The sequence below is a fragment of the Papaver somniferum genome, chromosome 11 (assembly GCF_003573695.1).
Source record: "Papaver somniferum cultivar HN1 chromosome 11, ASM357369v1, whole genome shotgun sequence".
Lineage (NCBI taxonomy): Eukaryota > Viridiplantae > Streptophyta > Magnoliopsida > Ranunculales > Papaveraceae > Papaver > Papaver somniferum.
In genome coordinates this window covers 33,716,635-33,728,786 of record NC_039368.1, presented here as the reverse complement: position 1 = coordinate 33,728,786, position 12,152 = coordinate 33,716,635, and the positions used below count along the sequence as shown (strand labels likewise).

At 37.5% G+C, this 12,152-nt stretch overlaps 1 protein-coding gene across 1 annotated transcript; it reads right to left on the bottom strand.

The window, feature by feature from the left end:
* Positions 1-5,753: 5,753 nt before the first annotated feature.
* LOC113321981 (mitochondrial dicarboxylate/tricarboxylate transporter DTC) lies at positions 5,754-9,928 on the bottom strand. Its single transcript, XM_026569975.1, has 6 exons — positions 9,663-9,928; positions 9,453-9,536; positions 7,503-7,564; positions 7,051-7,412; positions 6,279-6,493; positions 5,754-6,152 (listed from the first exon to the last, which is right to left on the bottom strand). Exons 1-6 carry the CDS (start codon positions 9,774-9,776, stop codon positions 6,096-6,098), a joined length of 894 nt encoding a protein of 297 aa, XP_026425760.1. The 5' UTR covers positions 9,777-9,928; the 3' UTR covers positions 5,754-6,095.
* Between the last annotated feature and the right edge of the window lie 2,224 nt (positions 9,929-12,152).

Sequence of the window (12,152 nt, the reverse complement as noted above, 5' to 3'; positions counted from 1 at the left end):
AGACAAACACTCTATCGCCAACGGTTAGTTTTTCCCAACAACTTTTAATAAATCCCATATATACACCTACTCATCCGGCCTCATTTCAAATTCACACATTTTACACCAAAATTCTACAAAAGTATTATACTCTCACTCCATGACCTCCATCATATGTCTAATCCCAAATTTACTCTAGACAAAGATTTATCTCTTTGCAGAAACTATGTAATATACAATCAGAAGAGGGGTGAAGAACGTTGCCAAAATGGTTTAGCCAGTTAGAGTTATTGGGGTAAAGTTCATGAAACCTTCTGCAATGACACAGGTAACCTTCACAATCGGGATCGTGCAATATTGTTCTGTCGAGTTTTTGCAATAAGAAAACAAGTTGAAGAAATATAGCTTTAGTTCGTATTGTAAGTCGATATAGACTTAGTGGTGAAACCTATGATGAAATTATTGTGCAATCTCGAGAGGAATGGCGAAGATAGAAAAGAAACAATTTCAAATACATTTTCACATCCTCAAGGAGTTTCTTGTTTTCCGTATTGGATTTTAATACTATGTAATGATGTTAATGTGATGCTATAATTAAGTATAATTGGGTAAAATTAAGAAGAAATCTCATTTCTAATTCAGTAGAATGAAGCAACATTTTAAAATTCAACTTAATACATAAATTACCTAATTAAGAGGTTTCGTTACATCTTTATCATCATCACCAGCTGGGTTGATAAATGTTGATTGTTGTTCGATCTATCTTTGTAGCTTACCAAAATTCAATTGCCATACCTAATAGTCCGTCATGGGCTATCAAAAATACAAAATAATTGTGTTTCTTTTGTTGGACTTAGTAAAAAATAATAATAATAATAATTGTCATTCATGTTTTTGTTTGATGTTCATTATTGAAGTGTTTCTAGTGAAGAAAAATGACTTGATGGACCTGGTCAAAATGATGAAGAATTTGGTGTTAAAGGATAAGATTTGTATGGTGATCTGTCAGATATTTGTTGATTAGATGCTAACAACTCTTGATTATATTCGGGCAACACTTTTAACATATGACAACAACTTTCGGTTAAGAAATTTTTACCGTATTGGCGTTACCAGTCTGCATGACACTTTCTTTCCACATCAACGTCAACACTCTCCCGGCCTCTCTTGGCTTGCATTATTGCAACAACATATAAGGCGACTTCCTTGTTAATTGTAACGAACCAACTTCACAACCCAGCTGAATCACGACCATCGATGTTCATGGTTTTTTCATGATATTTTTGAAATATGTTTTTCCACATGGTGTTACCTTGTTGTTGTGAGTCATTGATACAATCTTGGGTAAAATAAAAATAATTACGACAAATACATTCATCTTCAGCGACAATGAATTTTGAATCCCCGAACTTTGGTACTTTTGTCCTGAGATTGAGATTGAGGTTGAGATTGAGATTGAGAAGTCATATTATAGAAAGTTAAGAAATTTTGAATTGTGGAGGAGGTGTGATTATGTAGTGATAACACTATAAATGCATTCAGTTAATTAGTGAAGGAAGGGTCGAAGGTTAGAAAAATAGATATTAAGAGGAGATTTAGAAGAGAAGAAGAAGAAGAAGAAGAAAAATAAGAAGAAGAGAAGAAGAAGAGAAGAAGAAGAAGAAGAGAGATCGGAGAAGAATGAGAGAATGAGAGGTGTAGGAAAGGATAAGTTGCATCAATAATTCCTGAGAGATAAATCTGAGCAAAACAGCTCATATAGCAACTACTCGCGTACAACATGTGAGTCTATACAAAAGAACTGCTGCTTAAGATAAGGGATACCAAGCTAGATAAGATAATGGGTGCCTAAATAATGATAGCAACGGCTAGTCCATGACAAGTGCTTCCTCCTCGAAATGATTCTTGTCCTCAAGAATTATCTTAGGAAAACTCTTTTTCATGAACAATGAGTTTTACCAAGTGGCCTCAGCTGGTGTAGAGTGAGCCCAATGAACCGAAACTTGAGCCACTGACTGCTTGTTACGGAGCACCTTACAAGAGTCCAACACTTGTAGTAGAACCACCCTGATGCACCCGTTAGAATCTAAGATGGGCAGAGTGGTTTGAGGAAGTAACCCATACCTCAACTTGAGCTTAAGATGAGAAACATGAAATACTGGGTGGATTTTTGAAGAAGAAGGAAGTTGAAGTTTGTAAGCAACTGTCCCAATTATTTCCAGTACTTGGTAAGGACCAAAAAAAATTGCAGCTAATTTAAGATTCCTTTCATGCTAAACAGAGGTTTGAGGATAAGATTGCAGCCGTAAATAAACCCAATCTCCCACTTGGAATTCTCGTTCAACTCTTTTTTTACCATCCTGTTGCTTCATGCGATGTTGGGTTTCTTCTAAGGTAGACTTCAAAACAATGCCAACTGCCTGTTTCTGCTGCAAGTAATCTCCAACTGAAGCATTGATGGCTGAAGAATAGAGATACCATACTGTTGTGGAGTGTATCCGTACAAAGATTGAAAGGGAGTAAGCTTGAGACTAGTGCGGTAAGTGGTATTGAACCACCATTCAGCCATTGGAAGCCAACTCACCCATTTAGTTGGCCTGTAACTAGTCATACACCTGAGATAAGTTTCTAAGCATGCATTCACTCTCTCAGCCTGGCCATCAGACTGTGTATGATAGGCTGAGCTCATATGCAAAGCATTATCCAACTTGGAAAAAATTCTTGCGAAAAACTGCCCAAAAAAATGTTGTCTCTATCTGACACTATAGAAGAAGGAAGTCTATGCAGCTTGTAGATTGTGTTCAAGAATACCTTAGAAATGGATAAAGCTGTAAATAATGGGTGACTGATTGGGAGGAAATGGTTGTATTTAGTGAACCTGTCCACCACCACCACCAAAATAACTTCTCTTCCCTCTGACTTTGGTAAACCAGTGATGAAATCCATACTTATATGTTTCCAGGCTTGACCAGGAACAGGTAATGGTTGTAGTAGGGTAGCAGAAAGGGTGTTAGAGCTCTTTTGTTGTTGGCAAACATCACACTCTTGAATAAACTGAATCAAATCTTTTTTTAAACCCGTCCAATAGAAAAAAGGTATTTGCCCTTTAGTAACTAGCTTGTTGGCCTGAGTTCCCTCCCACTGCATATGAGTGTATAACTGCTAACACTTGTTTCCTTAAGTCCCCTTCCTCACGAATGTAGATCCTGTTTTTAAACCTGATCACACCTTAAGAATATGAATAATTAGGGATGTTGGTAGGATATAGCATGAGTTTAGGGAGTACCTCCTTAGATAAAGGGTCGGAGGTGTAACTTTTAAGGACTTTATCCATCCACGCAGGCTGTATTTAAGTTAGAGAGTGATAGTGAGAGGAGGATGTATTCCCCAGCCTAGAAAGAGAATCTGCAACCCTGTTTTTAGCTCCCTTTTTGTAGAAAAGCCCATAATCACATCCAAGGAGCTGAGCCAACCATTTTTGTTGAAGAGTGTAGTGCGATCTTTGCTCTAAGAAGAACTTAATGCTCTGGTGATTAGTGAATATTTTAAAATGATTGCCCAATAAATATGGTCTCCACTTATTAACTGTCATGACAATGGAGAACAACTCCTTTCCATAGGTAGAGTGAGGCAAAAATCTTGGTCACATACCTTTGTTAAAGTAAGCTATTGGTCTCCTTTCTCGCATTAACATAGCTCCAACCCCTAAGTCACAAGCATTTGTTTCCACCTCAAATGGTTTTGAGAAATCTGGCAACACTAGAACTTGAGTAGTGGTGACAGTTGTTTTAAGTTGTTCAAAAGCATCTTGGGATGAAAAATTCCAAGAAAAATTGTTTTTCTTAAGTAGATCAGTTAGTGTCTTGATAATGAGGCCATAATGTCTAACAAACTTCCTATAATATCTAGTCAATCCCAAGAATACCCCTAATTCCCTGAGACAAGTTGGAACTGGCCCGTTTACCATGCACTCAATCTTCATCGGATCAGAAGCTACCCCATCACTAAAAATAATATGACAAAGGTATTCAATTTGTGTCTGGCCAAAAGAACATTTGCTAATCTTAGGAAATAATGAGTGTTGTTGAAGTAAGGTGAGAACAATCTGAAGATGTTCTAAGTGTGATTGCATGTCGGTATTATAGATGAGAATATCATCAAAAAACACTAGAATGAACTTCCTTAAATATAGCTAAACACTTCATTCATCAAGTCTTGAAAAGTTGCAGGGGCTTTAGTTAAGCCAAATGGCATGAACAAAAATTCAAAATGCCCTTGATGAGTTTTAAAGGTTGTTTTGTATGTGTCAGCAGGGTACACTCTGATTTGGTGGTATCCAACTCTCAAATCAATCATGGAGAATACTTTAGATCCTTTTAATTCATCCAACAACTCCTCAATGATTGGAATGGGGTACTTATCCTTGATAGTCAGCTCATTCAATCTTCTATAATCAACACAGAATCTCCAGCTACCATCTTTTTTCTGCACAAGTAGGATAGGAGAAGAAAATGGACTATGACTAGGTTGAATCACACCTGAGTTAAGCATTTCATGTACTATTTTTTTACCACCTCTTTTTGGACATAAGGGATTCTATACGGTCTTTGATTTGGTGGGACAGTAAGTGGCTTGAGTGGAACATGATGGTCATGAGCTCTGGATGGTGGAAGTTGCGTAGGTTCTTTGAATATGTCTGAAAAAGATTCAAGAAGACTGGCAATAGGTGGTGGTGTGGGAGAAGAGTTTAGTGGAGGTGTGGCTGATATGGAAAAGAGATGGCATACTAATCCAGTCTTGTTCTTCTTAAAATATTTGTGCAATTCTGTGTCAGACATCATGAAAATTTTGCTAGTGTCGGGGTATCCATTCAACTCAATGTGTTGATTAGCTAGTGAAAGAAACTGTCAGCTTGTTAAATCAAAGACCACTGGACTCACACCCTTCATCCAATCAACTCCAAGTACTATGTCACAGCCCCTAGAGGTAACAACCTCATATCAAACTTGAAGTCATGACCTTGCATTTGCCATTAAAAGGCAGAGAAGAATGAGAGAATGAGAAGTGTAGGAAATGATAAGTTTCATCAATAATTCCTGGGAGATAAGTCTGAGCAAAACAGCTCATATAGCAACTACTCACGTACAACGTGCGAGTCTCTACAAAAGCACCACTACTTAAGATAAGGGCTACCAAGCTAGATAAGATAATGGGTGCCTAAATAAGGACAATAAGGACTAGTCCGTGACAGATTAGTGTATCTTGTTTTAGAATAAAGATGATTGGAAAATTAAGAAATTATGATGTGAGTTAAAATGAATTTAAAGTTGAGTATTTACAGGGGTGGCTTTTGGACTGTTAGATGATGTACTTTTGAGCGATGACCATAGCATCGAGGGACATAGAGACATCCCTGGCACTTTTAACAACCGAGTGGTATAGCCACTATCACACCTGACCAAGTGATAAATATACCACTTAGCCATATATATGTACCACTTGGCCATACCCATAGTGGGTGCAAAAGTGGCCGACTATGTTAAATGCCATGCGATCCCAGCTGCCACTGGGGAAAGCTGAACAAGTTCTGCTATTTTTTCATGATTTTCGTGTAAATAGAATGATGAGGCCAACTCGAATGCTCTTCTTTTGTCCGCTGAGGTCATACTACATGGAACTCGACTTAAAGGTTTTCCTGAGATCAATCTCAACACAGCACAGGAGTTGAACCCAGGCTAGTGAGATGATTCTCTTAAAAAACTTGTACAACCAAATTTTAAAGGTGAAAAGTAATACCATGTGCACAAAAATAAAACAAAAAATAGTATGCTTACATGTTCCTCATTAGTCTTCAGAAAATAAAATATAAGACTGACCACTTTCAAGACCTACTGCAATCTTGGGTTAAAAATCATTGTGTGGCTCTTACTTATAAAGGGGAAAAAGGACTCAAATATAAATATCTTAATCTGATATAATCTCCCCAAATAATTTTATTAATTTCTACTAGACTATACCATGAAAAGAAGCCTCATATGAAAGAGTATCAATTTCTGATCCAACTGTTGGAAACCCGCTCCATAAAAAAATCAGCAGCTTGCCAGCCCAAGAAAATCCTACAACCCAATCGATTTTTCCACCTTTTGAATTTGGTTCAGGAATATCCATGTCATCTGGATAATCACCACATTCAACAATTAAAACACAAAATTATTTGACTCAACTTCAAATTTATTTGTTTCGGTCGCTGACTTCAAGAATCAATAAACTGGATTTATAACACAGAAAGTAAAGCTTACCATGACGTGAGGCGCAATCCTGATACAGTAAACTGGAAATCCAGTGTAGAATTTGAAGGGACCTCCAGACTTCAGGGTTTTCATGGCGCAGTCCAAAGAACCAGTGTAAGGTAATTTCCCGTTAGCATCAGGTTGCATTTTCTGTATTTGAGTTTTAACATAGTCAAAGGGTAAACTGCAAGCAGCAGCAAAGAATCCAGAAACAGCACTTGCTCCTGCAAAATAACGCAAATATTTAGCTTCCGATCCAGACATAAACTAAAGTAAGTATCCGAATTTCCAAAGAAAACACCAAAGAACTTCATACCAATAACACAGGACTAAACAATTTCTCATGGTTATATTATCAGATTTGATGTGTTGACTGAGTATTCTAAATTTTAGTAAAAATGTATAAATACTTAAGTTGAGGCCATTTACTGTCATAACTAATATTGCTAGTACAAACTGGATAAGATATTGTGGCTCCACACTCTATATTATAAGCAGACTCCTAATAAATGCAAGATATTCTGAGTGGTTAGAACTTGGTTGGCTACTAAAGTGTCTACAGTAATATAGATATTCAGTTCCCAAAACACATTGATCTGCATATATATACTAGAAAGTACGGATATGGAGAAAAGGAAGGAATGAAGTTGACCAATCTAACAATGCGCTATTAATTTGATAGAGAGCTGGTCAGAGGCTTTCTTACTGACCATAAGGAATTTAGGTAAGATCCATGTCAAAAATGTTAACCAGAATAAACAAGATCTAAGAGATATCTTACCAACAACTGTACTAAGTTCACCAAAACCAAGACTATCCTTGCAGAACTCAACACTTTGGTCATAAGAAGCAAGCATGCCCATATTCAACGCCATAGCTCTCACAACAGTTGGACCTGCACCTTTCCAGAGTGCCAAAACTCCTTCATCTGCACTGATACGATAGAGTGCCTGGAACGCATTTGTGTAGTTACGACGTTGTGCAAGAGGTAAAGTGGCATCAGCTTGCATACGGATGAGAGCTAAATCAGCTGGACTACCAACAGATGCACCGATTGCTCCAGCTGTCAAACCACATAAAGCCTTCTGGTAAAGAGGAAGTGGTTTCCCGTCATTGGCAGCAATAGCTTTGTTTGTCAATATCCTAGGTAACACGAATAACAAATCTACTCAATAACATAACTATCAAATTGGCACTATCATCGGTACTTCAGTACAAATATTACAATTTTACCTGAATGTTCCAAGCCGTGCAGTTGTGTAGGTAGCTTGTCTTAGTAATCCAGCTGATAAACCCTGAACAATTACAGAGCAGTCAGATATAAGATAGAATAAAATCTTCGAGCCAGAGCTGCAGAATTAATTTGACACACAGAAAATTCAAGACAATCCAAGGAAGGTAGAAGGCGTTATTTTTCAAATAGATAACTATAAAAGAAGTCACGACAGCCAATAATGTTATAGCTTGACATTGCAAATGTAAAAAACAAAATTTAAGGAATCGATACGTAGCAAAGTTGTAACCTTTACAATAAACTAAAAGCAATTCTGCAGCCTAACCATACGAGGATGCCTGCTTTCTTTTAATAATTTGCATTTTTATCATATCTATATCCTAACTAGATTTGCCAAATACATGTTCGGCCACAGTATCGAGCTAGACATTCCTCCAGCATGCACAACTTTGCCTCTAAAACACATGAACATGTTACATGGGCATAAGAGTTAAGACTCCCAGCGATTGCTTGACCAATACTTAATAGTATCATAGTATCTAACACTTTAGCTTTCTTTTTGCAGTGGCGATTTAAGGTTTCTCATTTTAGTAAATAGGTGCTAGTGGCCATGTGATGCTTATAGGAAATTCAAAAAGTGAAGGGTAATCTATTCAGGAAATCTGACGTTATCCGTTACGCTCTAAAGATGTTTAGAGTTAGAAGTACTGGCTAGTAAAGGTTACGAGCAGCCACATATGGAACGTAGATAAAGGAGGAGTTAAAGGTTGCTGTCTTCATCACTTAATGATGAAGAGAAACACAATTAATAGTAAGTAGGTGCCAGTGGTCATGTGATGCTTATAGGAAATTCAAAAAGTGAAGGATAATCTATTCAGGAAATCTGACGTTATCCGTTACGCTCTAAAGATGTTTAGAGTTAGAAGTACTAGCTAGTAAAGGTTACGAGCAGCCACATATGGAACATAGATAAAGGAGGAGTTAAAGGTTGCTGTCTTCATCACTTAATGATGAAGAGAAACACAATTAATAGTAAATAGGTGCCAGTGGTCATGTGATGCTTATAGGAAATCAAAAAAGTGAAGCATAATCTATTCAGGAAATCTGACGTTATCCGTTACTCTCTAAAGATGTTTATGTTAAATAGTACCACATCGCCTAGGGCAACCTAGGTTCCATGCTTAATAAGCCTTGGGCAACCCTAATCTTGCAAGCCGGTTTTCGAGGTTAGTTAGGCCCGAGGATTTCTAACAGTTTACAGTTAGAAGTACTAGCTAGTAAAGGTTACGACCAGCCACATATGGAACGTAGATAAAGGAGGAGTTAAACATTGCTGTCTTCATCACTTATCGATGAAGAGAAATACATTTAACATCCAATACTCAGCATTTCTAATTCCCCAAAGGCTTAATTAAGGCTTTACAATTCAAACTTGGCTACCACTTTCCATAAGAAAACTGATGTGAATTGTAAATATTGCCTTTTCCCTCTAACCCAAGCAATCTCTAATAATGCTATATATGATTATGATCTCTGCACACCTTCCTCGTAAGCTAAATTATTTAGAGATCTACGAAGAAATTGGCAGTTTTGTTTTGCCTATTATTTGGACATTGCGAATATCTAGAAGACATCAGAACATTGATGGCATCACGAGGAATGAAGCATTTGAAACTGGGAATATAATAAAACACAACTGTGATGTGTTCACATCTGATTATTAGAGTCACTAAAATAAAATTCTCGTTCCCACATTAACCACAATCACAGATCTGCTTAGATTTTAATTCTTTATACCTATTTCATTTCAGTCCAAATTCAAATAAAATGAAATAGTTTTTTATTCTAATCCAGATCTTGTAGATATTACTGTAGATCCAGAATCTATCAAAATATCAGTAAGAAATGAAATTACAATTAGAAATTAAGTTGATAAAAGAGATTCAAACCTTGTACAATGCTCCAAAACCTTCTTCACGGATCATGTTCTTGGTTACAGAGACTGCTGATCCTTGACCTAGTTGAATTCTCACCTGAAATCCATACAATTGAAAACATTTTTAGTTCAACGATGTAAAATAAACTAAATCAGATTAAAGATCCAAAAGAACAGAAAGATCAATCAAAGAAGCTATATATTCACTAAAATAAAAGCTAACCTTAACCATATCGACTGGTTGGATGACGCACGTAGCAAGCATTCCAGAAGCACCGCCATTGACGAATGGCTTAATAGTAGGCCAGACACCACCTAGCTTCTTCTCTTCTCCCATTTTTTTTTCAGTCTCTGCTCTCCTTTACTTCTGGTTTTTCTTAAGAGAGAAAAAAGAAGAAGGAGAAGAGGAAGAGGAAGAGGAAGAAAAAGTGAGCTCTGAAACTTATTTATAAAGTGAATGACGAAAGAGTAAAGAAGAGAAAGTAGAGATTACTCCTTTCACAGGTTTTTTACTCTCTCTCCATAAATGAAGGAAAGAGGGTTTGTTAATGGCGTATCATATGCCCTTAAATTCATCCAAATTTACCGAATCGACACTAGATTCATTGGAAGTAACGTTTGTTGCTATGATTGTTTGGTTGGTTCAGATAATTGGATGATTTGGCCCCAGCTCATTTACACCGAATTGACTCGGACATGTCGGATTTAGTTGTACCGAGTTTAAATAGGCGATTCACCGTTAAGTTCTGGCAGACTCATAAGACCTGCCAGCCAATTTCATGCCTACGGTCTAAACTGCATGTATCATGCATGTACAAAGACACCGATCCGAAACTTCCAAATCGTCACAGTGGCTAAAAGGAACTGAGTCAATCCAGTACAGAACGATGGGAAAGAATATCGTGCAACTAGATGAGAGACCATCTTGATAGGACCTCAAAAGAAGTATCAGTGGGCAAATGGTGTATAGGCGAGGTGTGCGGGGCCCAGTTTCCTTTTCTCGGAAGTCACAATGGATGCTGTCATTGTTGTTCTGGTTTGGTGTTTTATTGGATTGGTTGTCATTTGTTATGGGCAAGGTGACAAATTTAAGTTGTTTTTTGGTGATGCAGTCTAACTTAAACCTAACGAATATCAATGGAGAACAGGGAGCGAGCATTTCCTCCATGTCTTGAGTTAGTTGCCAGTGGACTAGAATATTTCTTTTATCCATAGGGATAGCCATAGGACCGAGAGGATCGTATTTGTTTTCTTTCTTCTTCCATTTTCTTTTGGGAAAGGAGAGAAAAAATATTAGGAAGAGATGATCCATGGAATCACAGCAGACTCTGGAGGCGGGAATATAGATGTTGCAATTAGGATGGTATTTTTTTGAAAATAAATTTAGGAGACTAAATAACTCCTAAGAACGGTTCATATGGGATGAACAAACTCAGAGTTTGTTCATTTTGCTCCCACTATGGCATGAACAAACATGAAAAATGGATGTTCAAATCATCAAATTTGTTGCTTTGAACATTGAGTCGGAACATCCAGCGCGTGTCTGTGGTAAGGATGGGCGACATTTCTACCAACGCGGGAGTCCGAAGGTAAAACGCCAGTGTTTCTATGTCCAGCGCGCGTTTTCAGCTAAAGCGCCCGCGTCAGTGTTAAAAGCGCCAGCGTCTGTCCCAATGGCGCTAACGACTTAATCTGAACGGCTGAAAAATGTTGTGATCCAATTGCTAGATTTTTTGAATTCTATAAATACTCCTCATTTCAACACTAAATTCACACATTCTACACATTTTTCTCTTCTACACAGTCTTCTCTTCACTCTCAATTCTTGATTGAACATGTCTCGACCCCGGTTAGTTCGGCGAGTTCCATATGCTAAAGAAGAAGATTAATCTATTTGCAGAAACTATGTTTTTTTTTATCTACTCAGCTTGCTTCGGCAAACTATCCATAGGCGAAGTTCTAGGCGGTTATTCACGATGGGTTCTGTAATGACACTCGTAATCCGAGTCATCGTTCTATATCTGACATAGAACATCGTTTTGGTACAATTAAGAAAGAAGTAAGTGAGTTTGTAGCTTTCACCATACAAGTAAATCGATATTGACTGAGAGGTGAAACTGATGCTGAGATGGTAACAAGATCTTTGGCTGGATGGCGAAGATGGAAAAATGTCGCTTTTCCTTTCGACAAATGTTTTGAAATCCTTAAGGTGCTGAACAGTTTCAACCCCTTCTTTGGTGTTGTTGTTCCACCTAGTACTTCTTCTCATTACTGAAGCTAATGTAATGTGTAGTCCGTCGTAATTTAGTGAAGCCAATGTAAAACGCTTTACTTTTAAACATATGTAATTTTATTTATTTAAGATTGTCGTACTTTTAACACTAAAACTACAAATGTAGCAGAATTAAAAATTACATTAATCTCTCTAATGTCGCTCATCTCTAGCTCCCTCATTGTTATTTTCTGGAGGCAAGAATTCAGATAGTCCTGGGGATAGACCTGGGAAATCAGCTGCCAACATAGTATGTAAATTTCCAAATGTTCATAGACCTGATAGACCTGGCTGAACAAAATTAGGCGATTGACCTGGTTGGAAAAAAAAAAGGTGATTGGAAAGCACTATGTGTACTCGGTCCAAGCATATAAGAGGTTTGTTGTTGTGGTGGTGTTGGTGTGTAGCATTCATTTGGGTTGGAGGGCACATTTGGGTTAT

Coding starts and splice junctions, on each gene's coding strand:
- LOC113321981 (XM_026569975.1), bottom strand. CDS start 9,776: ATGGGAGAAGAGAAGAAGCTAGGTGGTGTCTGGCCTACTATTAAGCCA. Junction 7,565..9,452: donor GTTTTGGAGCATTGTACAAG/GTTTGAATCTCT, acceptor GTAATTGTTCAG/GGTTTATCAGCTGGATTACT. Junction 6,494..7,050: donor TGAACTTAGTACAGTTGTTG/GTAAGATATCTC, acceptor GTTATTTTGCAG/GAGCAAGTGCTGTTTCTGGA.